The following is a 27,909-nucleotide window of genomic DNA, read 5'->3' on the forward strand; positions in this document are numbered from 1 at the left end:
CAAATCGGTGGTTTAAAGGAACCCCTGGACAATGGTGTGGAGGGTGGACTATGGTCTGAGGAGAGCCTGAAACCTAGAGAAGGTGGAGTCTGGAGGCTGGGGCAGCACTGCATGGGAGAGATGGTGGCAGGAGCCAGGCAGGGGTGGAGGGGGAGGCCGGAGGGGAGTGCTTTCAGAAAGAAGGAGCCGAGGGTGCTTCAGGGCTTAGGCAGCAGACACTCAGCAGAAGAGCAGTCAAGGGGGCCCAGTGGGGACAACTAGGATGTTCATGGGAGTCTTGAACTCAGAGACACAGATAGGGTGGTGTCTACCTATTATAACTGGTGTTCTGGGAGAGGGTGTCCCCAGGGAAACCCAAGGCCAGGGAAGAGAAGCAGCCCAGGAGGTGACCCCACACGCTCTCAATATTAAGAAGACAGTCCTTGGGGGAGACCAAGAAGGAGCCACCAGGGAGGCAGGAGGGACAGCAGGAGAGTGGCATTGGGGAAACTGAGGCAGCAGGAAGGAAGGCTCACTACTGTCTGTGCAGACAAACACCAGGCTTGAGGGTGGCCAGTGGACCCGGGGTGGGTTGGCCATTCTGCAGTGGCCTCCAGTATGAAGAAGAGTGAAAAGATGGGGTCAAGAAGTGTAGACAACCTTTCCTAAGACTTGGCTTGAGAGAAGCCAGGGTGAAAGGCCATGTCTGGAGGGGCTTGGGAACATTTTGAGACTGAGAAAAATAGTGAAGAAGGATGCAGAAGGGGATAGATGGAGCAGAGCCTCTGTCTGGCTGACAGCTGGGTCCAGAGAGCAGGTAGTATGGCCTTGAATAGAAAGGGCAACTTGTCCCTTGCAAGGGTGAGTCTCTAGGTTGGGGGTGCTACTGTCTTCATTCACCAGTTCTTTTTTTGCTTTTTGATTTTTTCATACTGAGTCTCACTCTGTTACCCCGGCTGGAATGCAGTGGCATGATCTTAGCTAACTGCAACTTCTGCTTCCCGGGTTCAACGGGTTCAAGCGATTCTCATGCTTCAGCCTGTAGCTGGGACTACAGGTGTGAGCCACCATGCGTGGCTAATTTTTGTATTTTTAGTAGAGATAGGGTTTCACCATGTTGGTGAGGCTTGTCTTGAACTCCTTATCTCAGGTGATCTGCCCACCTTGGCCTCCTAAAGTGCTGGGATTATAGGTGTGAGCCACCGTGCCCTGCCTCATTAATCAATTCTTAATCGATGCCTACTGGATGCCAGGCAATGCCTAGAGCTGGAGATTTAGCAGTAAACAACTAAATCCATCACCCTGACTCCTGAGGAGTAGAAGGATGTAGAATAGGCACCTGGCTCTCTTCCTCTCTTGAGGGACTTAATGCTCTTGAGCAACCCTGGCTATGGCTATGACAATCTCCTGTTGGGTCTGGGAGGTTGTCAGAGAGATGGAGAAACCACTTCCTCATCTTGCACACGAGGCAGGCCTCACTCACTGCCCAGCAAGTCCTGTGAAGCAATAGCCAGGGGCTGAAGCAAACCCCAGCCCACACCCTGGCAGGCAGCCAGGGATGGGTGGGTCAGGAAGGTTCCTGGTTGGGCCTTTGCATCAGGCTCAGGTTGAGCATAAAGGAGGCTCCTGTGGGCTAGAGGGAGGCAGACATGGGGACCATGAAGACCCAAAGGCATAGCCCCTCCCTGGGGCGGTGGTCACTGGTGCTGCTGCTGCTGGGCCTAGTGATGCCTCTGGCCATCGTTGCCCAGGTCCTCAGCTACCAGGAAGCTGTGCTTCGTGCTATAGATGGCATCAACCAGCGGTCCTCGGATGCCAACCTCTACCGCCTCCTGGACCTGGACCCGAGGCCCACGATGGTGAGCTTCTGGCGAGGTTCTGTTCTGCTCTGGCTAGGCTTGGCCACCTGTTGTTCCTTCTGCTCCTGCTGCACTGCCTGCCAAAAGGGCATCTCCCCCTTTAAGTGTGGTCCTGTCTTTTCCAGGGAACCTTCTAGAGCTTGTATCTCCTCCCAGCATGAGAGCTTCCTGTCTTAGAATTCCTGTGGTGGCAGAGATACCCTCACCCCAACCCCATGCAGGTGTAGAGGCTTCTGTGAGCTCCAGGCACTAGAGTGGGGTCATTGGCTCTGGGCAGTGACCTCCTCTGCTTTAAGTCTCTGCTGTACCACGTTACCCCACACAGGGAAGAACTCTGTCCAGACTTTAGGTTCCAGTGGGTATGTCTTGTACCCCAGGAAACCCCCCGACTTCCCTTGCCCCCACCCCAGAGTGGGAGGGGCTCCTTGTTAGAGCTCATCTGAGGTCTGCTCCTACTCACTGTTCACCTAGGAGGGTAGGAATGGCTCAGTCTTCCTCCCCTCAGTACCCCAGTGCCGCGCCCAGTGCCCAGGGCCCATCGCACATCGGGTACTGTTGAAAGCCTGTCCTCTTGGTGGGAAGGTCATGGACACAAATCAGAAAATACAAGTATGGGCCTCCCCATTTCCTCCTCTGACTAGGATGGGGACCCAGACACCCCAAAGCCTGTGAGCTTCACAGTGAAGGAGACAGTGTGCCCCAGGACAACACAGAAGTCACCGGAGGATTGTGACTTCAAGGAGGATGGGGTGAGGCTTGGGGCTGGGGGTGTTGGTGGGTGCCTCCCAAGGAGGTGAACAAGGGGCACCTGGGGAATATTTCCCACTGGGATGGGGCTGGGAGGTTGTGGCAAATGGTTTCAAGTTTCACCTTGAGCTTCTCCTTTCCAGCTGGTGAAGCGGTGTGTGGGGACAGTGATCCTAAACCAGGCCAGGGACTCCTTTGACATCAGTTGTGATAAGGTGAGTGGGCTGTTCTGGGTTGCAGGGGCTGATGGGAGCATAGAGTGTGGACCATCCTATGGGTCAACTAACTACCTCCCCAACCCAGGGCAGAGAAAGCCCCTCCTACCCAGGGCTCTTCCCCCAACCTGAGCTCCATCTCTGGGGCCAGCTCTGGAATCCTAAGGTGTAGCTCTCCAAGTGTAGCCCTTCCTGGGGACTCGTTAGACATGCAAATTCTCAGGCCCCACTCAGATCTACTCAGACAGACGCTGGGTAGGGCCCAGTAATTCATATTTTGATAAGCTTTCCAGGAGATTCCGGCTCCTGTAAAGTTTGAGAGCCACTGTCTTAGAGTACTCAGCTCTCAGCCCTGTGTTCCCATCTCAGTGTTTCTGGGCTGAGCTGTGTGACCCTGCAGAGCCTCTCACGATCCCCGGGACTCAGTTTTCTCATCTTTTTACTTGGTGTAGGGATTCAATCACATGCTTCAAAGATCACAGTCAGAGGTTGAACTGGGGCCCCAAAGTTCCTGCAGGGGCCCACGAAGAGGGGCATCTAGGTGGGGAGGTGTCTTGGATTGACCCTGGGTACACCCCTGACAAGGAACCTGTTTCTTCCTGTATACAACACCAGGATAATAGGAGATTTGCCCGGCTGGGCAATTTCTTCCGGAAAGTTAAAGAGAAGATTGGCGGAGGGCTTAAAAAAGTTGGCCAGAAAATCAAGGATTTTTTGGGGAATCTTGTACCCAGGACAGCGTCCTAGTGTGTGCCCTACTCTAGCTCAGGCTTCTGGGCTCTGAGAAATAAACTATGAGAGCAATTTCCTCAGGCTGCAATCTCACTTGTCTTGCCTCCTCTCTCTCACCACTACCGAGCCCTTAACTCAGGGAGGCCGCGTGTAAGTGTGAGTGTGTGTGAATGTGATACAGAGGTGGCAAGGGCAGTGTTCCATCCAGGAGGACACAGGGTAAGGCAGCAGGGCCAAGAGGTCCAAGAGAGCATCCCCATTCTCAGTGGAACCCCCAGTGGGGAATTAAGGAGCTCTACTCTGTGTGTGGTGGTGGGGGAATGCTGTGGAGCTGTTCCTGCTCATGGGGAGGTGACATTCGGGAGAGGGGCCAAGCGTGTTGTTAACATGCAGAGAAGCATGGTCCAGTCCCATGGGTGGCTGGCCAACTGGGTGCGGTCTGCCTGCAGGTACAATTCCCATAAAATTCCACTGCTTCCTAAAAGACTTAACTCAGGAAAGCCCATAACTCCGGGCATTTCCTCTGGCATTGGGACACATCACAGTTTCGTCAGGTAGGTAGCAGATTTAACTTGTGGGCTTGTGTTTAGGGATTGTTGGAAACAAGAATATGGTCGGGCATGATGTCTCATACCTGTAATCCCAGGACTTTGGGAAGCCAGGCGGGTGGATTACTTGAGCTCAAGAGTTTGAGACCAGCCTGGGCAACATGGCAAAGCCTGTCTCTACTAAAAATACAAAAATTAGCTAGGCGTGGTGATGCATGCCTGTAGTCCCAGCTACTCGGGAGGCTGAGGTGGGAGGATTTCTTGAACTTGGAAGGCAGAGGTTGCAGTGAGCTGAGATTGCGCCACTGCTCTCCAGCCTGGGTGACAGGGTGAAACCCTATCTAAACAAACAAAGGTGAGTGGGCTCATAAAAACCAAAGACCAGCCAGGGGCGGTGGCTCACGCCTTGTAATCCCAGCACTTTGGGAGGCCAAGGTGGGCAGATCACCTGAGGTCGAAATTTCAAGACCAGCCTGACCAACATGGAGAAACCCCGTCTCTACTAAAAATACAAAATTAGCTGGGCGTGGTGGTGCATGCCTGTAATTCCAGCTACTCGGAAGGCTAAGGCAGGAGAATCACTTGAACCCGGGAGGCAGAGGTTGTGGTGAGCTGAGATCATGCCATTGCACTCTAGCCTGGGCAACAAGAGCAAAACTCCATCTCAAAAAACAAAACAAAACAAACAAACAAACAAAAAACCCACCTAAAGCAAATACCCACATGCACACCCTAGCTCTCTGACCTTGGGAACATCATCTGACCTTTCAGTCTCAATATTTTCACCTGTAAAATGGAAAACATAACAGTTCATTCCTCCAGGATGACTATGGGGATAGATGATAGATGGCACGTGTGAAGTGCTGGGCACATAATAGAAATCTAGAGATTCTTTGTCTTTTTGCATCATGTCAACGCAAGGATGGATTCTTTGTTGTGCCAAAGAGCTGGTCTTCTCTTCTCCCTCTCTGCTGAAACACCCCCAGTGGCAGGAAACTCACTGCCTGCTATTGTGAGTCAGTGCATTCCATGGCTGGGTAGTTTCTTGTCTTAGAAATTGATGCAGTGAAATTCAGTTTTCCATGCCTTTACCTAGCACAGTGTTTGGCATATTATTGGCACTCAGATGTTTTAATGAATGAACAGAAAAAAGCTGTTAATCATTCATTTATCATCTTTAAGAAAAATAAGATTAAAAGGCCAGGCACAATGGCTCACACTTGTAATCCCAGCACTTTGGGAGGCCAAGGTGGGCGGATCATCTGAGGTCAGGAGCTCTAGGCCAGCTTGACCAACATGGTGAAACCCCGTCTCTACTAAAATACAAAAATTAGCCAGGCCTGGTGGCAGATGCCTGTAATCTCAGCTACTCCGGAGGCTGAGGCAGGAGAATCGCTTGAATCCGGGAGGCGAAGGTTGCAGTGAGACCAGATGGCACCACTGCACTCCAGCCTGGGTGGCAGAGCGAGACTCCACCTCAAAAAAAAAAAAAAAAAAAAAAAGAAAGAAAAGAAAAGAAAAATAAGACTACAGGCTTTGTGAAGCTAGCTTTTTGGCACCATGCTTTTCTCAGTAATTATTTATTGGATAAATAAAGATCTAGTTAGTAAAATATAGTCTGAATACTTCAAAACACACACACATATTTCTTTTCCTCTCTCTCTATATATGAGACTATAGCTTTATTTTTTGAGTATATATGATGCTTTAACATAAAACAACACATTTGATTTTTTGAGGGGGCTTATAATTTTCTGCCTTCCCACCCCCTTTTGTGTAGTATAACATTCAAACGGAAAAAGTGCACATCTCATAAAGGTACAGACGGATGCATTTTCACAAACTGAACACCCCTGTGTGGAATCAGCGCTGGGATCAAAAAACATAAATTACAAGTACCCCAGAGGTCCAACTCACGCCACTCACAATTATTACCCATTCTGTCCTCCCAGAAATTACCAATATCCTGATTTTTTTTTTTTTTTTTTTTTTTTTTTTGAGACGGGGTCTCGCTCTGTCGCCCAGGCTGGAGTGCCGTGGCGTGATCTCGGCTCACTGCAAGCTCCGCCTCCCGGGTTCACGCCATTCTCCTGCCTCAGCCTCCCGAGTAGCTGGGGCTACAGGTGCCCGCCGCCACGCCTGGCTAACGTTTTTGTATTTTTAGTAGAGACGGGGTTTCACTGTGTTAGCCAGGATGGTCTTGATCTCCTGACCTCGTGATCTGCCCGCCTCAGCCTCCCAAAGTGCTGGGATTATAGGCGTGAGCCACCGCGCCCGGCCCTTTTTTTTTTTTTAGGGAGATTCTCACACTGTCACCTAGGCTGGAGTGCAGTGGCGCAATCTCAGCTCACTGCAACCTCCGCCTCCCGGGTTCAAGCAGTTCTCCTGCCTCAGCCTCCTGAGTAGCTGGGATTACAGGCGCGCACCACCGTGCCTGACTGATTTTTGTGTTTTTAGTAAAGGCAGGGTTTTGCCGTGTTGGCCGTGCTGGTCTCAAATTCCTGACCTCAAGTAATCCTCTCGCCTCCTCCTCCCAAAGTGCTGGGATTACAGGCATGAGCCACTCCACCGGCCCAATATCCAGATTTTTTTTTTTTTTCTTTTGAAACAGAGTCTTTGCTCTGTCACCCAGGCTGGAGTGCAGTGGAATGATCTCGGCTCACTGCAACCTCTGCCTCTCAGGTTCAAACAATTCTTCTGCCTCAGCCTCCTGAGTAGCTGGGACTACAGGCACCTGCCACCACGCCCAGCTAATTTTTGTATTTTTAGTAGAGACCAAGTTTCACCATATTGGCCAGGCTGGCCTTGAACTCCTGACCTCATGATCTGCCCACCTTGGCCTTCCAAAGTGCTGGGATTACAGGCATGAGCTACCATGCTTGGCCCAGTATCTTGATTTTTAGCATGCAGACATTTTGCCTGATTTTGAACTTTATTTATTTTATTTTTTATTTTTTTTTTATTTTTTTTTTAAGATGGAGTTTCACTCTTGTTGCCCATGCTGGAGTGCACTGGCACAATCTTGGCCCACCGCAACCTCCACCTCCTGGGTTCAAGTGATTCTCCTGCCTTAGCCTCCTGAGTAGCTAGGATTACAGGCATGTGCCACTACACTGGCTAATTTTTTTTATTTTTATTTTTTTGAGACAAAGTCTCGCTCTGTTGCCCAGGCTGGAGTACAGTGGTACGGTCTGGGCTTACTGCAACCTCAGCCTCCCGGGTTCAAGCGATTCTTCTGCCTCAGTCTCCTGAGTAGCTGGGACTACAGGTGCGTGCCATCACACCTGGCTAATTTTTTGCATTTTTAGTAGAGACAGGGTTTCTTCGTATAAGCCAGGATGGTCTCGATCTCCCAACCTCATGATCTACCTGCCTTGAACTCCCAAAGTGCTGGGATTATAGGTGTGAGCCACCCTTTCCCGGCCTAATTTTGTATTTTTAGTAGAGACGGGGTTTCTCCATGTTGGTCAGGCTGGTCTTGAACTTCTGACCTCAGGTGAACCACTGGCCTCCCAAAGTGCTGTGATTACAGGCCTGCACTACCGTGCCCGGCCTTGATTTTGAGCTTTAAATAAGTGGAATGATATGATACATATTCTTTTTGCCTGGCTTCTCTCTCTTCATATTATGTCGGTGAGATCACCTCTGTTGATGATGAGAGGTAGGGATCGAGTTTCTTTTTTTCTTTTTTCATATGGCTATCTAATTGACCCAGCACTTTTTATTGAAATAATTATTTCCCAACCCTGACATATTTTTTGAATACTGTTTTATTTTCTGATTATAAAATCAAGACACATGTCAAGCACGGTGATATGTATTTGTAGTCCCAGCTACTTGGGAGGCTGAGGCAGGAGGATCACTTGAGCTCAGGAGTTTTAGAACAGCCTGGGTAACATAGTGAGACTCCCATCTCTAAAAAATTTTTTTAAAAAATTAAGACACATTGAAAAGTCTTGACACTCCTGAGCATTGATAAAGTTGTGGAGGGTGGAGCCGTCCTGGGGAGCCATTTGGAAGTACCTAATAAATATGAATATATGTACACCTGTGAACAAGCCATTCTGCCCCTTGGTCTACAGCATAGAGCAGCTTTTCTCCAGGTGTTGTCTGGGGAATCCCTGGGGGGCAACGTGAGACTTTCAGTGGGTCTGTGAGGTAAGGTATATTTTTTTCTCTCTAAATAGCTTATAAGTGGAGTTTTGGAGACTATGTGGTATCTGATATCTTTGGGGAACAACTTCAACACAACATCCTGGTGACCTTGCACATGTCCACATAGGCCATGCAGGCAAGTTTTGAACCACAGTTTTTGTTTGTTTGTTTTTTCTTTTTGAGATGGAGTTTTGCTCTGTTGCCCAGGTTGGAGTGCTGTGGCGTGGTCTCGGCTCACTGCAACCTCCGCCTCCTAGGTTCAAGTGATTCTCCTGCCTCAGCCTCCCAAGTAGCTGGGATTACAGGCACCTGCCACCACGCCCAGCTGATTTTTCTTTAGTACAGACAGGGTTTCACTATGTAAGCCAGGCTGGTCTTGAACCCTGACCTCAGGTGATCCACCCACCTCAGCCTCTCAAAGAGCTGGGATTATAGGCGTAAACCACCATGTCCAGCTTGAACCACAGTTAATCTGAATCTTGGCAGAATTCCCTGTGGTCCTTCCTGGGACATGAGAGCCTAGAAGCTTATGAGGAGGTGCTCCCCTAGGCCACTTCCAACTTGCCTCCCTGTATCTCCTGGGAGGGTTCTGGTGAGATATGTGGCTTTCTGCCTCGGCCCTTTAGGGTTTAGTTGTATACTCTAAAACCACTTAACCAGCCGGGCATGGTGGCTCATGCTTATAATCCCAGTACTTTAGGAGGCCGAGGTGGGTGGATTACCTGAGATCAGGAGTTCGAAACCAGCCTTGCCAACATGGCGAAACCCCGTCTCTACTAAAAATACAAAAATAAGCCTGGCATGGTGGTACATGCCTGTGATCCCACCTATTCGGGAGGCTGAGGCAGAAGAATTGCTTGAACCTGGGAGGCAGAGGTTGCAGTAAGCCGAGATTGTGCCACTGCCCTCCAGCCTGGGAGACAGAGCAAGACTCTGTCTCAAAAAAAAAAAAAATTAATTAATTAATTAATTAGACAAAAATGGCCGGGCACGATGGCTTATGCCTGTAATCCTAGCACTTTGGGAGGCCAAGGGGGGGGCGGATCATTTGAGGTCAGGAGTTCGAGACCAGCCTGGCCCACATGGTGGAACCCCATCTCTGCTAAAAATACAAAAATTAGCTGGGCATGGTGTCACGTGTCTTTAGTCCCAGCTACTCGAAAGACTGAGGCAGGAGAATCGTTTGAACCCGGGAGGTGGAGGTTGCAGTGAGCAGAGATCGTGCCATTCCACTCCAGGCTGGGTGACAGAACGAGATACCATCTCAAAAATAAATAAATAAATAATTAAAATAAAAATAAAACCACCTGACCATCACAAACACTTAAAACCAATAGTAAGTGCAAAACTATGCCTACTGGTGCATGCATATTCTCTGATCTCTCTATTGTTTTCACTCCAGGTCTCAGCTGCTTTAAGGAATAAAAACTTCCCTGGGGGCCTGCCTCCTCTGCATTGCCCTGCATTCCCTAAACTCCCAGCTGAGGAGATAGGTGGTCTCCTGGCAGCTGGAGTGCTTATGTAAAACTGTGTTTTTGCAAAAAAAAAAAAAAAAAAAAAAAAAAAAGCCGGGCGCGGTGGCTCAAGCCTGTAATCCCAGCACTTTGAGAGGCCGAGACGGGCGGATCACGAGGTCAGGAGATCGAGACCATCCTGGTTAACACGGTGAAACCCCGTCTCTACTAAAAAATACAAAAAACTAGCCGGCCGAGGTGGCGGACGCCTGTAGTCCCAGCTACTCGGGAGGCGGAGGCAGGAGAATGGCGTGAACCCGGGAGGCGGAGCTTGCAGTGAGCTGAGATCCGGCCACTGCACTCCAGCCTGGGTGACAGCGCGAGACTCCGTCTCAAAAAAAAAAAAAAAAAAAAAAAAGGCACTTGATAGAGTTTGGACAAAACTTGCAGTGCAGAGAAAAAAAGTCAAGGTAACTATGTGGTTTGGGTGGATTCATTGTGTGTGAGAATGTATAATTGGTATTAACAGTGTATTACATCTTTGAACCTTAAATGCTCATAAAATGTTAGAGAAAATTGCTTTGGTGTCCAATGCTTTCACTGTGTAAATGATGTTCTGTTAATTGGCAAGCCAGAAATGTCTACTTTCTGTGTTAACAGCAGTCAGCATGCGTGACTGGTAAACCCCAACAAAACTCAGAGGACTGCTTGCCAATTAAAGTTTCTTGAAACAACATGGGTGGATTCACAAAGCTAATCTCTCCAGCAGTCAGACAAGAACAATTGCTGCCTCTTACAAAGTAAGAGCTCTATGTTCCCAGTACTAACACTGCTGCTGCGTGCCAAACTTGTAACTCCTGTTGAAAGCAGGCCCATTTATCTTCTAGTGAAAAACAGGCCACACTACACAGGACTCTGGCCCCACCTGCATCTGCAGAGATCTTTGACCCCCACCCCCTCCAGGCTAACGGCTATACTTTTGTTACCAGGTTTTTTCTTTATTCAGGTTTTAAAGTGTTTCAGTCCATTCAGCTGACTCTGGCCCCACTGTGGCCCTTGAAATTAATCTGTTATGTTTTATTTGATGGACATTTCACAGACCCAAGTAACTGATCCTGCCGAATGTATTGTGAAAATAGATGCTTTCAGTATGAATGATATTTATCCCGACTTTAAGGGATGCTCCCAATGGGGAAAGGCCATAGTTAGGACAGTGGCAGTGGGACAAGTACACAACTGGGAGCCCACCAGGCCACATGATGGCAGTAAAGCAGCATAGAATACAAGGCTGGGAGGGTGGGGGGACACTACCCACGAAAAAGCCGGGGGAGGCAGAAGTGCTAAAGGAAACCCAACACCCTGTGTGGACTGCCCTCCCACTCAGCCAATTAGTCCCAAAGAGCCTTAACATTAAGAGTGTGGGTGAGGTGACTGGTAAGTATGCAGACTGGAGCCTGTGGCAAAAAGATGTAGCCGCTAAGCAATGGTCCCCTTGTGGACCTGGAGAAAGCATTTGTCTGATGCCACTACCAGGTATATCCTTTTTGAGAGGAAATTATTGGCTGGTTATTGGCTGTTAGTGGACACTGAGAAATTAACAAAGCAGCAGCAGGTGTTATTATGCCTTGACATCCATGAGAGGGTCAAAAATGAAAACACCAACAAAACGGATTTTTCCCAGAAAGGAAATAAACTAAGAGTGTGGCAGGAAGAGCGTCAGACAAAACCTCACACTGAGTTGAGGAAGGAAAGGGCTTTATTCGGCCAGAGCGTTGGGCAGACATATGTCTTAAAAAACCGAGCTCCCAGAGTGAGCAATTCCTGTCCCTTTTAAGGGCTCACAACTCTAAGGGGGTCCACATGAGAGGGTCGTGATCGATTGAGCAGCAGCGGGTACATGACGGGGTGATGGGGGAGGGGGGGAGGTGGGGAGGTGGGGGGGTGGGGGGTGGGGGGGTGGGGGGGTGGGGGGGTGGGGGGGTGGGGGGGTGCTGCATGCACCAGTAATCAGAATGTAACAGAACAGGACAGGGATTTTCATGATGCTTTTCCATACAATGTCTAAATCTATAGATAACACAAGCAGTTAGGTCAGGGGTTGATTTTTAACTATCAGGCCCAGGGCGTGGCGCCAGGCTGTCTGCCTTTGGATTTCATTTCTGCCTTTTAGTTTTTACTTCTTTTTTCTTTGGAGGCAGAAATTGGGCATAAGACAATATGAGGGGTGGTATCCTCCCTTAAGAGTTTAACACGTGCAGGAAAAAGTGGCTAGTCACCTTCTAGATATGGCTGTCTCAAATGTGGGGGTCTGTGCCAGAGCTTCTTGGGGGCTTTGGTATACCACTGTTTCTGAAAATGCCTGGGCCTGATTCAGGGACACATCCGCTCTGTTTAAGGCTGATGGGGTGCACTGGGCCATTGCAGCTGTTCAGCCTCAAGGAAATCTGGTTTTTTTTTTTTTTTTTTTTTTGAGACGATGTTTCGCTCTTCTTGCCTAGGCTGGAGTGCAATGGCATGATCTCGGCTCACAGCAACCTCTGCCTCCCGAGTTCAAGCAATTCCCCTGCCTCAGCCTCCCGAGTAGCTGGGATTACAGGCATGAACCACCACACCTGGCTAATTTTGTATTTTTAGTAGAGACGGGATTTCACCATGTTGGTCAGGCTGGTCTTGAACTCCTGATGTCAGGTGATCCACCCGCCTCGACCTCCCAAAGTACTGGGATTACAAGTGTGAGATCCCGCGCCTGGCTGGAAATCTGTTTTCAACTGCAATGGAAAAGGGGAGAAAGAGTGAGAGAGAAAGCAGAGCTCTGGGTTGTGGTGTTTGCTCTGGAAAATATCTCCTACAATTCATCTTGTTAACATTTTCACTGACTAGTGGGCAGTAGCCGATGGACTGGCAATGTGGTCTAGTGCCTGGCAGTGGGGCAACTTGATGATTTAGTCTCAAAGACTGAAGTCTTTGTAGGGATGAACATTATGGCAGCAGACTGCACTGGACCCACAGCCCCGTTCATGACTCCTGTGGCTGCCCATGAAAAACGACCATTCAAAGATGAACATCAATGGAATCTACAAGTTAATCAGACCTGTGCTGGCCAAGTAAGGACCATGACCACGTGGACATACCAGCACACAAGGCATGGTAATCCATCTGCAACTCAGGACTGCACCCCCAAATTAGACCTAGTGATTCCAGCACGGGAGGCCAAGGAAGTCTGGCAAGTGTGCCTGACTGCCAGCTACACAGTTGGGTGACAAAGGGAACTCCAGGGTGCATAACCAGGGGTGCTATCCCTGTCTGCACAGTAGTCATGGGCCAGACTATTTGAGGACTCTTAGATGGACTATGTTATATATTTAGATTCCCTGAACACATCTAATCAACAATGGTGCTACCTTTACAGTAAAAAGTACCCTGGAGGCCGGGAGCTGTGGCTAACACCTGTAATCCCAGCCCTTCGGGAGGCCAACGTGGGTGGAACACCTGAAGTCAGGAGTTTGAGACCAGCCTGACCAACATGGCAAAACCCCATCTCTACTAAAAATACAAAAATCAGCTGGGTGCAGTGGTGGGTGCCTGTAGTCCCAGTTACTCGGGAGGCGAAGGCAGGAGAATCGCTTGAATCCAGGAGACAGAGGTTGCAGTGAGCCAAGATCGCACCACTGCACTCCAGCCTGGGTGACAGAGTGAGACTCTGTCTCAAAAAAACAAAACAAAACAAAACAAAACAAAACAAAACGCAAAACTCTCCATAGTGGTGATAAAAAGTTGCATTGCCTGACTTCTTGCTGGCCTTTTGAGGTGAGGGTATGTGCAGTCATCAAGCTCTTGCTGGGTCAGGATTAATATTTGATGACCAATAAAGATTTTTTTTTTTTTGAGACATAAGTTTGCTCTTGTCACCCAGGTTGGAGTGCAGTGGCTCAATCTTGGCTCACTGCAACCTCCTTCTCCTGGGTTCAAGCGATTCTCCTGCCTCAGCCCCTCTCGAATAGCTGGGATTACAGGCACCCGCCACCACGCCCGGCTAATTTTTATTTTTATTTTTATTTTTATTTATTTTTTTATTTTTTTGAGACGGAGTCTCGCTCTGTCACCCAGGCTGGAGTGCAGTGGCCGGATCTCAGCTCACTGCAAGCTCCGCCTCCCGGGTTTACGCCATTCTCCGGCCTCAGCCTCCCGAGTAGCTGGGACTACAGGCGCCCGCCACCTCGCCCGGCTAGTTTTTTGTCTTTCTTAATAGAGACGGGGTTTCACTATGTTAGCCAGGATGGTCTCGATCTCCTGACCTCGTGATCCGCCCGTCTCGGCCTCCCAAAGTGCTGGGATTACAGGCTTGAGCCACCGCGCCCGGCCTAATTTTTATATTTTTGCAGAGAAAAAGTTTCACCATGTTGGCCAGGCTGGTCTCGAACTCCTGACCTCAGGTGATCCACCCGCCTTGGCCTCCCAAAGTGCTGGGATTACAGGCGTGAGCCAGCGTGCCCAGCCTCCGTATGAGGGTTTTGATTAGGTATGTGGCTTTCTGCTCTGGCTCCCCAGGGTACAGCTGTAGGCTATAAAGTTGCTCAATTGCAGTCTAGAATTGGCTCCTCAGCAACAGACTGTCCTATCATTTGTGACGCAGTCATCTGGTCCCTTTTGTTTTGGTGTCACTTAGTATAAAGACCACAAGGAGTTCACGCCTTTGGCACTTTTCCTTTTGCTGTCTATATGAGTAATAAAATGTTAAAATTGAAGAAAGGTTCACTGTAACTTAACCCATCAAATCTGTCAGGAGTTTGCTTCGTTCTCCTGCTATGACAACAGCTTAACAGCTATTACAACAGATTGGATGCAGAAGCAGATGGAAAATTCAGCTTATGTATTTATTTATTTATTTTGATGGAGTTTTAGCTCCTGTTGCCCGGGTTGAAATGCAATGGCACAATCTTGCTCACTGCAACCTCCGCCTCCCAGGTTCAAGCGATTCTGCTGCCTCAGCCTTCTGAGTGGCTGGGATTACAGGCACACACCACCATGCCTGGCTAATTTTTCTGTGCTTTTAGTAGAGATGAGGTTTCACCATGTTGGCCAGGCTGGTCTCAAACTCCTGACCTCAGATGATCCACCTGCCTTAGCCTCCCAAAGTGCTGAGATTACAGGCGTGAGCCACTGCACCCTGCCAGCTTCTTCTATTGAGTATTAAAGAATTTTGCAAAAATGTAAAATAATGCCTCTTTTGTTACTAAATTTTTTAAAGGAAAACATTTTCATAAAAATATTTATGTTAACAAGTAATGGGTTTATTAGTTTTTAAAATGAATATATACATATATGAAATTTCTGCATTGAAATATCTAGTTTGGTAAATAGTGATGAATTTAGCTCACACAAACAAAAGTATAACCACCCAATGGGTCCACCTTCCCTGCTGCCTAGACAGAGCCAATTTATCAAAGACAGGGAAATTGCAATAGAGAAAGAGTAATTCAAGCAGAGCTGGCTATGCGGAAGACCAGAGTTTTATTATTACTCAAATCAGTCTCCCCCAAAACTCAGAGATCAAAATTTTTAAGGATAATTTGGTGGGAAGTTGGGGGCGGGTAGTGAATAGGGGGTGCTGATTGGTTGGCTCGTGGATGAAATCATAAGGAGTTGAAGCTGTTCTCTTACGATGAGTCAGTTCCTAGGTGGTGGCCGCAGAACTGGTTGGCAGGTCCAGATGGGGTCATTCAGTTGTCAGAAATGCAAAAATCTGAAAAGACATCTCAAAAGGCCAATCTTAGGTTCACAATAGTGATATTATCTTCAAGAGTAATTGGGGGCTGGGCGTGGTGGTGGCTCACACCTGGAATCCTACTACTTTGGGAGGCCAAGGTGGGAGGATCACCTGAGGTCAGGAGTTCAAGACCAGCCCGACCAACATGGAGAAACCCCGTCCCTCCTAAAAATACAAAATTAGCCGGGTATGGTGGCGCATGCCTGTAATCCCGGCTACTTGGGAGGCTGAGGCAGGAGAATTGCTTGAACTCAGGAGGAGGAGGTTGCAGTGAGCCGAGATAGCGCCATTGCACTCCAGCCTGGGCAATAAGAGTGAAATGCCGTCTCAAAAAAGCAAACAAACAAACAAAAAACAAATCCAAAAATATTAGCTGGGTATGGTGGTGCGTGCCTGTAATCCCAGCTCCTCAGGAGGCTGAGGCAGGAGAATCGCTTTGTAGCAGGATGAGCAGCAGAGAAAACTCCTCAGACACCGAGTTAAAGAAGGAAGGGGTTTATTCGGCCGGGGGCATCGGCAAGACTTCTGTCTCAAGAGCCGAGCTCCCTGAGTGAGCAATTCCTGTCCATTTTAAGGGCTCACAACTCTAAGGGGGTGCATGTGAGAGGGTCGTGATTGATTGTGCAAGCAGGGGGTACGTGACTGGGGGCTGCGTGCACCAGTAATTAGATTGGAACAAAACAAGATAGGAATTTTCGCAGTGCATTTCTATACAATGTCTGTAATCTATAGATAACAGAACCAATTAGGTCAGGGGTCGATCTTTAACTGCCAGGCCCAGGGTGTGGCACCTGGCTGTCTGCCTGTGGATTTCATTTCTGCTTTTTAGTTTTTACTTCTTCTTTCTTTGGAGGCAGAAATTGGGCATAAGACAATATGAGGGGTGGTCTTCTCCCTTAGCCTGAACCCAGGAGAGGGAGGTTGCAGTGAGCCGAGATCGCGCCACTGCACTCTAGCCTGGGCGAGAGTGAGACTCCGTCTCCCTTCCCCTAAAAATAAAAATTGGGGAAGTTGTGCTTCTTAGGGCCTCTGGAATAATGGCTGGTAATATTTAGAATTCCAGCCCCTCTCATCCTAATTGGGTGGCTGGTGGCCTTTCATTCATTTTACAAGAACAGTTTAGCCCTTGGGAAGGGCTATTATTTAAACTATAAACTGAATTTCCTTCCAAGGCTAGTTCAGCCTATGCCCAGGAGTGGACAAAGACAGGTTAGAGGTTGAAAGGAAGATGAGGTGGGTTAGGTCTGATATCTTCTACTGTCATTGATAAGGCTCTGATGACTAGAGGAACACCAGGGTCCTTGGTCTCTGATAGGATTAACAACACAGACACACGTGGAGTGGTTTCAAGGAGCGAAAAGTTTAATAGGCAAGAAAGAACGAAGGAAGAGGAAAACAGCTCCTCTGTAGAGACAGAGGGAGCGGAGATTGGAACAAAGAGAAAAGCACCGTGTGCGGAAAAGTGGCTGCTTATCTTGGGATGCTGGAGGAGGTGGTGTCTGGTTTCCATAGGGCTCAGGGGATTAGTTTGATCAGATGTGTCATTTACGTGGCAGCCAAAAACCTGGCCCTCCCACCCTAGCTTTTTAATATGCAAATGTAGAGCGCCTTGAAGTTCTACTCACGTGGGAATATGTGGGGGGTGGCCATGTTGCCAGGCATCTGTCAGGGCAAAGAAGAGGAGGGCGGGAATCGCCAGGTTTGGGTGCACCCAGTTTCTAATGGCCTGAGTTTGCATAGCAAAGCTTGCCATCCGGCTCTAGGATCCCAGGTTTTCCTGCTAGACAAGAAACCTTTCTGGAGCTGCTTTAAAAGAAACAAAAGCCGGGCGCGGTGGCTCACGCCTGTAATCCCAGCACTTTGGGAGGCCGAGGCGGGTGGATCAGGAGGTCAGGAAATCGAGACCATCCTGGCTAACACGGTGAAACCCCATCTCTACTAGAAATACAAAAAATTAGCCGGGCGTGGTGGCGGGCGCCTGTAGTCCCAGCTACTCGGGAGGCTGAGGCAGGAGAATGGCGTGAACCTGGGAGGTGGAGCTTGCAGTGAGCCGAGATCGTGCCACTGCACTCCAGTCTGGGAGACACAGCGAGACTCCGTCTCAAAAAAAAAAAAGAAAAGAAAAAAAAGAAACAAAAACTTACCAAGGCCCCCTTTTCTTCTCTATCTGCCTAAAATAATTTCTTAATAACTCCTATAACATCCGAATTTCCTTAGTTATAATGTTGCAAAGGCTGTTTCAAAAGCTCTTTGGGGTCTTCAGTAATTTTTAAGAGTCTAAAAGGATTTCAACAACAAAACGTTTGGGAACCACTGTCCTAGAGAAGGTCTCCATGGATACGCATAAGTCTGTCCAATTGGAGTCCTGGTCTATTTCTTTCTTTCTTTCTTTTTTTTTTTTTTTGAGACGGAGTCTTGCTCTGTCGCCCAGGCTGGAGTGCAGTGGCACACGGTCTCTGCTCACTGCGAGCTCCGCCTCCCGGGTTCACGCTATTCTCCTGCCTCAGCCTCCCAAGTAGCTGGGACTACAGGCGCCCGCCACCACGCCCGGCTAATTTTTTGTATCTTTTTTAGTATAGACAGGGTTTCACCATGTTAGCCAGGATGGTCTCGATCTCCTGACCTCTTGATCCGCCCGCCTTGGCCTCCCAAAGTGCTGGGATTACAGGCTTGAGCCACCGCGCCCGGCCCGTCCTGGTCTATTTCTACATTAGACACCACACAGCAGTGAACACACAATGAACAGGTCAACACGTGTCATTATAGAAGTGTGCAAAAGAGCTAGTAGCAGGCGTTCTTACGTTGTAAGTGTATTTACATAATGTTTACAACCATGGAAAACAACACTATATTTTGCTTATGGGTACCTGTGGTAAACACAACCTCAAATACTGCGCCCGAGAGGGACCTAGAGGGTCAAAGTGCGCCTCAGCATTTTCTCTCGCCCTGCACAAGTCGCATTCCGCCCCGAGAACTACGCTTCCCGGCAGGCTGCGCGCCGCGCGGTGACGCACTTCCTCCAGTTGTGCTTCTTCTGGCGCCGCCAGTGGCCCGCGGTGCGCGTTCGAATCCGTTTCAGACACGGTGGTGCTACTTCGTTTGGTCCGTGCGTGCGCGCGCAGATGTGGGCCCCGCGGGAACAGCTTCTGGGCTCGGCTACTGAAGGTGAGTCCGGACAGCGAGACCGCCTCCCCCACCCCGTGCTCCAGCCGCAGGCGCCGCGCAGGCGTCGGCCGTATCCGCGAGAGTTGCACGCGGGGTGCGAGCTGTGTGAGGCGCTGACTACCCCTACAGCGGCTCTTACTCCCCTGGAGGGCCAGGTTCCTCCCTAGGTGTCCCGTACAGTCTCCACGGTGCTCACTCCACGACTCTTCGCCGGGCCTCCTGCACTTTTGCACTCCGGCAGTCATTGGCCATTTATGGTTGTTGAGCATTTAAGATGTGCAGAGTCGGCTGGGCGCGGTGGCTCAAGCCTGTAATCCCAGCACTTTGGGAGGCCGAGACGGGCGGATCACGAGGTCAGGAGATCGAGACCATCCTGGCTAACACGGTGAAACCCCGTCTCTACTAAAAAATACGAAAAACTAGCCGGGCGAGGTAGCGGGCGCCTGTAGTCCCAGCTACTCGGGAGGCTGAGGCAGGAGAATGGCGTAAACCCGGGAGGCGGCGCTTGCAGTGAGCCGAGATCGCGCCACTGCACTCCAGCCTGGGCGACGGAGCCAGACTCCGTCTCAAAAAAAAAAAAAAAAAAAAAGAGATGTGCAGAGTGCAACTGAAGAACAGCATTTTATATTACTATATCATTTATTTTGAGACGGAGTCTCGTTCTGTCGCCCAGGCTGGAGTGCAGTGGCGCGATCTCTGTTCACTGCAGCCTCCGTCTCCTGGGTTCAAGCAATTCTCTGCCTCAGCCTCCCGAGTAGCTGGGATCACAGGCGCCCTCCACCACGCCTGGCTAATTTTTGTATTTTTAGTAGAGACAGGGTTTCACCATGTTGGCCAGGCTGGTTTTGAACTCCTGGCCTCGTGATCCGCCCGCCTCGCCCTCCCAAAGTGCTGGGATTACAGGCGTGAGCCACCGCGCCCGGTGTATATTGCATTTTTATATTTTTTGAATCCGTCCCTAATGCAGTGGCGGGATCTCGGCTCACTGCAGCCTCCGCTTCCCAGGCTCAAGTGATTCTCGTGCCTCAGCTTCCGGAGTAGCTGGAATTACAGGGGGCGCCTCACCACCCCGGCTGTTGTTGTATTTTTAGTAGAGAGGGGATTTCGCCATGTTTGTCAGGCTGGTCTCGAACTCCTGGCCTCAAGCAATCCATCTGCGTTGGCCTCACACAGTGTTGGGATTACAGGTGTTAGCCCCCCTACCTGGCCCAAAACACTTTTTTTTTTTTTTTTTTTTTGTAGACAGAGTCTCGCTTTGTAGCCCAGGCTGGAGTGCAGTAGGCGATCTCTGCGCACTGCAACCTTTCTCCCCCAGGTTCCAGCGATTCTTCTGCCTCAACCTCCCAAATGGCTGGAATTACAGGCACATGCCACCACGCCCAGCTATTTTTTTGTATTTTTAGTAGAAACTGGGTTTCACCATGTTGGCCAGGCTGATCTCGAACTCCTAACCCCGGATAATCCACCCGCCTCGGTCTTCCAAAGTGTTGGGATTACTGGTGTGAGCTACTGTGCCTAGCCCCAAATGACTTCCAACAGGAGCAGTCTAGAACAGGGCTGGGCAAACTTTTTGTGTTTGGTTTTTTTTAATAAACAGTGTCTCCCTATGTTGCCAAGGCTGGTCTCCCAACTCCTGGGCTCAAGGGATCCTCCCGCCTCGGTCTCCCAAAGTGCTAGGATTACAGGCGTGAGCCACTGCACCTGGTCTCGCAAATATTTTCTTTTTTTTTTCTTTTTTTTTTTTTTTTTGAGACGGAGTCTCGCTCTGTCACCCAGGCTGGAGTGCAGTGGCGCGATCTCGGCTCACTGCAAGCTCCGCCTCCCAGGTTTACGCCATTCTCCTGCCTCAGCCTCCCAAGTAGCTGGGACTACAGGCGCCCGCCACCTCGCCTGGCTAGTTTTTTGTATTTTTAGTAGAGACGGGGTTTCACCATGTTAGCCAGGATAGTCTCGATCTCCTGACCTCGTGATCCACCCGCCTCGGCCTCCCAAAGTGCTGGGATTACAGGCTTGAGCCAAAATATTTTCTTTTAAAGGCCAGGTGGTAAATATTTCAGGCTTTGTAGGCCACACAGCTAGTGGTCTGCTGGTGTGTGAAAGCAAAGACTATAGGTAAACGAATGAGCATTGCTGTGTTCCAATAAAACTTTCTCTATGGACCTTGAAATTTGAACTTTGGCTGAGTGCAGTGGCTCACGCCTGTAATCCCAGCACTTTGGGATGCCAAGGCGGATGGATCCCTTGAGCCCAGGAGTTCAAGACCAGCCTGGTCAACATGGCAACACCCCATCTCTACTTAAAAAAAAACAATTAGCTGGGCGTGGTGCCATACATCTGTAATCCCAGCTACTCTGAGGCTGAGGCGCAAGAATTGCTTGAACCTTGGAGGCAGAGGTTTCAGTGAGCCAAGATCGTGTCACTGCACTCCAGCTTGGGTAGCAGAATGAGGCTCTGTCTAAAAAAAAAAAAAAAAAAAAAGAACATTGAATTTCATGTATACTTTTCATTATGAAATATTCTTTTTGATTTTTTTTTTTCCAGCCATTTAAAAATATAAAAACTGGCCCAGCGTGGTGGCTTACACCTGTAATTCCAGCACTTTGGGAAGTTGAGGCTAGGATCACTTGAGCCCAGATTTTGAGACCAGCCTGGGCAACATAGTGAGACATCATCTTTATGTTAAAAATTTTTTTTTTCTTAAGTAAAGACTATTCTTAGCCCTTGGGTGGTATAACAACAGGTGACAGGCTGGATTTGGCCTGTGTGTAGTTCGCCAAGCCATCGTCCAGCATGTAGCTGTTTGTCCTGTGTGGGAGCCCTTATGCCTCTTTCCATCCACTCTTTGAGGGTGGTGGGCTTTGTCTCTGCCTACTGTGCCAAGACCAGTTCAATTGGATAGCAAAACTAAAGAAAGTAAAGATGGTGGGCCGGATTGCAGTGACTCACGTTTGTAATCACAGCAGTTTGGGAGGCTGAGGCGGGTGGATCATCTGAGGTCAGGGGTTCGAGACCAGCCTGGCCAACATGGTGAAACTCTGTCTCTACTAAAAATACAAAAATTAACCGGGCTTGGTGGTGTGCGCTTGTAGTCCCAGCAACTCAGAAGGCTGAGGCAGGAGAATTCAACCCAGGAGGTGGAGGTGGAGGTGGAGGTTGCAGTGAGCTGAGATCGTGCGTGCCACTGTACGCCTGGGCACCAAGAGCAGAAGTCCGTCTCAAAAAAAAAAAAAAAAAAAAAAGAAAGTAAAGACAGTAACACTAAGTTGAACTTTAGAAGGAGAATAACTTTTCCCTCTTGTGAGTGGCAAAGAAGGTGATTTGTGGTCACAGAGCTAGAAAGGTTCTTTGACTTCCCTAAGTGCTTTGCAGATGTGTCCAACATGGGCGGATGCACCTGCTCCTGAGGTCCTGGAGTGTGCCTGTCATTCAACACCTGTTCCCTTCTTGGAGGACTTCTTTGCCTCCCTGAATGATTTGCCTGTGAGTGGTCTTATGCTGGGGAGAGGCACCTAAGGAGTAAGGGCAGAGCCGGGACTCGAGGTAGGATCCCTTAGTTCAGCTGTATGAGGTTATTCTGTGTCCCTCAGTTTTTTCCCGCCTGCTCAGGGGGATCAGAACCATCTGTCCCTCTGGAAGGGCAAGGCTTAGATGGTCTTTTTTGCTGAAAACTCTAAGGATTTGCCTCCTTGCCTTGTGCTTTGCTCAGATGTAGCCACTGGGAGTGGCCAAATCATGGTACTCAGTTTTTCTACTTCTAAAACTTTAGAACTTGAAATAGTAAGATTGCTTTTTTTTCCCTCCTGACTTTAGTGAGGAAAACAGTAACTTGGAAAATTACCCAAGACAGTTATCAAACAAGATTATAATTTTATGTACTTTTAAAATTTTAAAATGCTGCTCCATTTACACAAAGATGTGCAGTTCTGGATAGATACATAGTTTAGGCACATATTATGGGGCCAGGATGATGGTTTTCTAGGGCATGCAAGAGGAGAAATTGTATATATGTCTTTATTAAATCACTTGACACATTCTCATCAGCTTAGTACAAAAGCCAGAGTTGTTGTTGGGGTCTATTTAGAGTGTTTTTCCAGGGGTGATGATTTCAGCAGGGGTGATGTCATTATCACATTTAGGGCTTTTTTTTCTTGCAAACCCAAGGACAAGGCTACCCTTAGCCTAATTCCCCATAGTAACTGCACTATTACTCTCTGGGGAGCTCAAAAATAGATGAGACAAATTATAAGCTGCTTTTTTTTTTCCTTTGAGACGGAGTTTTTCACTCTCGTTGCCCAGGCTGGAGTGCAGTGGCACGATCTCAGCCCACTGCAACCTCCTCCTCGTGGGTTCAAGTGATCCTCCTGCCTCAGCCTCCTAAGTAGCTGGGATTACAGGCATGCGCCACCACACCTGGCTAATTTTTGCGTTTTTAGTAAAGATGGGGTTTCACCATGTTGGCCAGGCTGGTCTCGAACTACTTACCGCCTGCCTTGGCCTCCCGAAGTGCTCGAATTACAGGCATGAGGCACCATGCAGAGCCTGGCCAGCTTCTATATATCTTGTAAACACGTATGCCTTATCAGTATGTTCCTGTCTTTCACACTGGAATAAAGAGTGTCAAGGAGAAAGCTTCGGTCTGCTGCTAAGACCCTCCTCCCCGAGAGGCACTCCCTTCCCCAGACTCTGTCCCTTCTACAAAGGCACAGGTCACAGGTTAGAAATACCACATCGCAGTTCCTTTTCTGAACTTTCAGAATCAGTGACATTCAAGGATCAGGAAAACATTCTTCTTTCCCCTCAGCAAAGATATGGCAGGGAAGGCTGGGCGCGGTGGCTCATGCCTGTAATCCCAGCATTTGGGAGGCTAAGGTGGGTGGATCACCTGAGGTCAGGAGTTTGAGACCAGCCTGGCCAACATGGTGAAACCCCGTCTCTACAAAAAATACAAAAAGTAGCCAGGTGTGGTGGTGCATGCCTGTAATCCCAGGGAAGTTGAGGTGGGAGGATCCTTTGAGCCCAGGAGGTGGAGGTTGTAGTGAGCAGAGATTGCGCCACTGCATTCTAGCCTGGGCAACAGTGAGACCCTGTCTCAATCAATCAATAAATTCCACAATGATTATTTTTATTATTAGAGGTGTGGGTCTCATTGTCGCCCAGGCTGGTCTTGAAGCCCTGGATTCAAGTGATCCTCCCACCTCAGACTCCCAAAGTGTTGGGATTAAAGATGTGAGCCACTGAAACCGGCCTGACACATTTTTTAAAAATACATTTTTATTAAATCACAGACTTCTCTTTCATAAACTATTTTTGAGATGGAGTTTTGCTGTTGCCCAGGCTGGAGTACGGTGGTGTGATCTCTGCTCACTGCAACCTTCGTCCCCTGGGTTCAAGTGATTCTCCTGCCACAGCTTCCTGAGTAACTGGGATTATAGATGTGCACTACCATGCCTGGCTAATTTTTGTATTTTTAATGGAGATGGGGTTTCTTTGCCATGTTGGTTAGATTGGTCTCAAACTCCTGACCTCAAGTGGTCTGCCTACCTCGGCCTCCCAGAGTTCTGGGATTATAGGTGCGTGCCACTGTGCTCGGTCCATTTTCATAAATTAAAGAAAAAAAAATGTCTACCTGGAGTCACATAACACATGGGGGAAATGATGCCTTGTCTCAACAGTTTTGCTAATTTTTAGGGTAGAAAAATGATGAATGCTTCGAGTTTACCTTACTACATTTGATTAAGATTAGTGTTTCTGTAAAGATGTAATAGGGAAGTGGTGCAGAGCATAGAGAAGTTGACTCAAGCATAAGGCAGTAGGTGCAAGGAGCTCGGGGTCTGGGTCCGCTGAGAAGGCTCAGGTGACCACAGCCAAGGCTCAGAGGGCTCTTGGGGATCCTCATGATGGGCCTGGTAGGGCTGGCTTCTTAAAACTGCTTCTTTCTTTCCCCAGCTCTGCCTGCCAAGGATTCTGCCTGGCCTTGGGAAGGGAAGCCTAGATATCTGGTGAGTTGGACCCACCTTTCTCTTTTCTGAAATGCTGGCTCATTTCTCAGAGAATGGGCTCATCTCTCTTTCTTGGGAAGGGAGGAAGTGATTAAGTGGTTTATGCCTTGTGTTAGCCATTGTTCTAGGCATATTATAATGGTTTTTGTGTTTAATCTTTCTGTTTTTTTAACTTATACAAAAACATGACCAAGTTTAATATTAATTCAGAGTATTCTAAAATGTAATGGTAACTTTTTATAAAAACCTTGGGTTATTAAGATCCTAAAATGCACTATTAAAAGTTCCCTATGTCAACATTTGCACAAATAATTATAACACTTTAATAGTATCTAATAGTCTTATCTTGTACATTGGACCTCTTTTTCACATTTTATTATAGAAAACAAAGATGCAAAAGTGGAAAAAGAGTTAATGAACTCTTCTGTATCCTCATCCCACTTCAGCAATGATCAACTCATGGCCAATTTTATTTCATCTCCATTCCTACTGGATTAAAGAAAATCCAAGGCATCATACCATTTAATCCATAAATATTTCAGTCTTATGTTTAAATCATTAACAGCTGTAGGAGATGGGTGGTGATGTCCCCATTTGAAAGATGAGATCATCTGGCTTAGAGGGATTACATGATTTATGCACGGGGACATGCGAATGGCCAAATGGTAGAGTCAGGAATTAAATCCAGATTTCTCTGATCTCAAACCATTAATTTTCTGTGATGCCTTCTTGACTGTTTTTTTTTGTCCTAGAAAACTACCCAGTGATAAAAGAACACATTTTCCAACTCTAGGAAATGGGGTTATGTTTTTAGATGAAGAGCCCCATAGAATGTTCACCCCCTTCTTCTGATGTTGCGTATCCCTGTCCCCCAACCCTTATGGTCTTTTCTGTACCAGAAATTTAATTTATTGGTTTCTGGGCAGAGGACTATATGAGATTGTGGGAGCTAGCCAAATAGAGTGTTAAATTCACTGTCCTTATTCTCAAAGATCCAAGATTCTTTGGGAAATGATGCATAGAGACAGGAAATTAATGACACTGGTAATAATTATTATGAAGACAGCTAAAACTGTAAAATAGTACAGGGAAAGACTAGGTGTTAGGCTGTAGCTGTTAAAACAATGCACAGCCATGAAGAATGGCCTTAGTTTTGGATTGATAATCAAATTCATGGTATGCAATGTCCTTTAACCCTGCATTAAATTCACATAGCTTCATGAAGGGATAGAGTATAGGAGACATAGCAGCCACACCATTCTTCTCAGGAGGTTTTGTGCTGGTCTCTGGGGCAGCTTCCAGGCCATAAGGGCCAAGCTTGATTGATACAGATGAGGGTGACTTGGGAGCAAATTACTTCATTATCAGGGAAGCAACTGCCTTTATTTTCCTGTATTCCCTCCTCTGCCCCAACCTTTTTTTTTTTTTTTTTTTTGAGGCGGAGTTTCGCTCTTGTCGCCCAGGCTGGAGTGCAATGGCGCAATCTCGGCTCACTGCAACCTCTACCTCCTGAGTTCAAGCGATTCTCCTGCCTCAGGATCCAGAGTAGCTGGGATTACAGGCACGCGGCACCACACCCGGCTAATTTCTGTATTTTTAGTAGAAACGGGGTTTCACCGTGTTAGCCAGGCTGGTCTCGAAGTCCTGACCTCAGGTGATCTGCCCGCCTCGGCCTCCCAAAGTGCTAGGATTATAGGCATGAGCCACTGTGCCCGGCCCATCTTATGTTTTCATGCACTTCAGAGAAAGTTGCAGATCTCAATACATTTCACCTCTAAATACTTCAGCATGCATATCATTAAGTAGAATTCAATATTGTTTCTGATTTTTTTCTGAGGTCAAATTTACATACAGCGAAATGCACAGATTTTGAATTTGCCATTTGTTGAGTTCAGCACTCTACAGCTATTTGTTAGCCATTCACATAGCTTCCTTTTTTATGTGTCTATTCAAAGTTTTGACACATTTAAAACAATTTGTGATTGACATATAATGTTTGTACCTTTTAATGGGGTACAATGTGATGTTTTCACACATGTATACATTGTGTAATGATCAAATTGGGGTAATTAGCATATCTATCACCTTAAACATTTATCATTTCTTTGTGATGAGAACATTCAAAAACCTCTTTTCTTTTTTTTTTTTTTTTTTTTGTTTGAGACGGAGTCTCGCTCTGTCGCCCAGGCTGGAGTGCAGTGGCCAGATCTCAGCTCACTGCAAGCTCCCCCTCCCGGGTTCACGCCATTCTCCTGCCTCAGCCTCCGGAGTAGCTGGGACTACAGGCGTCCACCACCGCGCCCGGCTAGTTTTTTGTATTTTTTCAGTAGAGACGGGGTTTCACCGTGTTAGCCAGGATGGTCTCGATCTCCTGACCTCGTGATCCACCTGTCTTGGCCTCCCAAAGTGCTGGGATTACAGGCTTGAGCCACCGCGCCCGGCCAAAAACCTCTTTTCTAGCTATTTTGAAATATACAGTTCTGGCTGGGCATGGTGGCTCACACCTGTAATGCCAGCGCTTTGGGAGGCGGAGATGGGCGGATCACCTGACGTCAGTAGTTCGAGACCAGCCTGGCCAACATGGGGAAAACCCGTCTCTACTAAAAATACAAAAATTAGCTGGGTGTGGTAGTGGGCACCTGTAATCCCAGTTACTCAGAAGGCTGAGGCAGGAGAATTACTTGAGTTTGGGAGGTGGAGGTTGCAGTGAGCCGAGATCGAGCCACTGCACTCCAGTCCAGGCAACAGAGCAAGACTCCATCTCAAAAAAACAAAAAAAATACAATTTATTATTGTTAACGTTAAGCTTCCTATTTTGCAATAGAACACCAGAACTTATTCCTTCTGTATGATGTAGTTCTGCACCTATTGACCAATCTCTCTCCTGCTTTCCTCTCCCTTCCCCTCTCCATCCTCTGGTAACTACTATTTTACTCTTTACTTTCTTTCTTTCTTTTTTTTTTTTTAAATTAAATAGAGACGAGGTCTCACTATGTTGCCCAGGCTGGTCTCGAACTCCTGGATTCAAGCAGTCCTCCCACCTTGGACTCTCAAAGTGCTGGGATTACAGGTGTGAGCCATTGCACTTGGCCTACTCTCTACTTCTTTGAGAACGACTTGTTTTCTTTTTCTTTTGAGATAGAATCTCCCTCTGTTGCCCGTGCTGGAGTACAGTGATGCGATCTTGGCTCACTGCAATCTCTGTCTCCTGGGTTCAAGCGATTTTCCTGCTTTAGCCTCCTGAGAAGCTGGGATTACAGGCATGCGACACCATGCCTGGCTAATTTTT

The 27,909-nt window shown here is 48.1% G+C and overlaps 2 protein-coding genes across 2 annotated transcripts in view; both read left to right on the forward strand.

The window, feature by feature from the left end:
• The first annotated feature begins 1,603 nt into the window (after nucleotides 1-1,603).
• Nucleotides 1,604-3,620, forward strand: CAM (cathelicidin antimicrobial peptide). The gene is made up of 4 exons (XM_011739190.2): nucleotides 1,604-1,838; nucleotides 2,480-2,587; nucleotides 2,729-2,800; nucleotides 3,416-3,620. The coding sequence occupies exons 1-4, from the start codon at nucleotides 1,629-1,631 to the stop codon at nucleotides 3,545-3,547; spliced, it is 522 nt and encodes a 173-aa protein (XP_011737492.2). The 5' UTR covers nucleotides 1,604-1,628; the 3' UTR covers nucleotides 3,548-3,620.
• Nucleotides 3,621-18,156: 14,536 nt separating this feature from the next.
• LOC105480400 (zinc finger protein 589) overlaps nucleotides 18,157-27,909 on the forward strand; it is a 28,939-nt gene continuing 19,186 nt past the window's right edge. The window contains 2 exon segments of the mRNA XM_011739204.3: nucleotides 18,157-18,621; nucleotides 24,568-24,620. Of these exon segments, the coding sequence (XP_011737506.3) occupies nucleotides 18,579-18,621; nucleotides 24,568-24,620 (96 nt within the window). The 5' untranslated portion in view covers nucleotides 18,157-18,578.

Source organism: Macaca nemestrina, chromosome 2, assembly GCF_043159975.1.
Source record: "Macaca nemestrina isolate mMacNem1 chromosome 2, mMacNem.hap1, whole genome shotgun sequence".
In the NCBI taxonomy this organism is placed as follows: domain Eukaryota; kingdom Metazoa; phylum Chordata; class Mammalia; order Primates; family Cercopithecidae; genus Macaca; species Macaca nemestrina.

Excerpts from the sequence above, each read along its gene's own strand:
- CAM (XM_011739190.2), top strand. The coding sequence starts at position 1,629 with ATGGGGACCATGAAGACCCAAAGGCATAGCCCCTCCCTGGGGCGGTGG. Across the intron at positions 1,839-2,479 it reads TGGACCCGAGGCCCACGATG|GATGGGGACCCAGACACCCC; the intron begins GTGAGCTTCTGG and ends TCCTCTGACTAG. Across the intron at positions 2,588-2,728 it reads GTGACTTCAAGGAGGATGGG|CTGGTGAAGCGGTGTGTGGG; the intron begins GTGAGGCTTGGG and ends TCTCCTTTCCAG.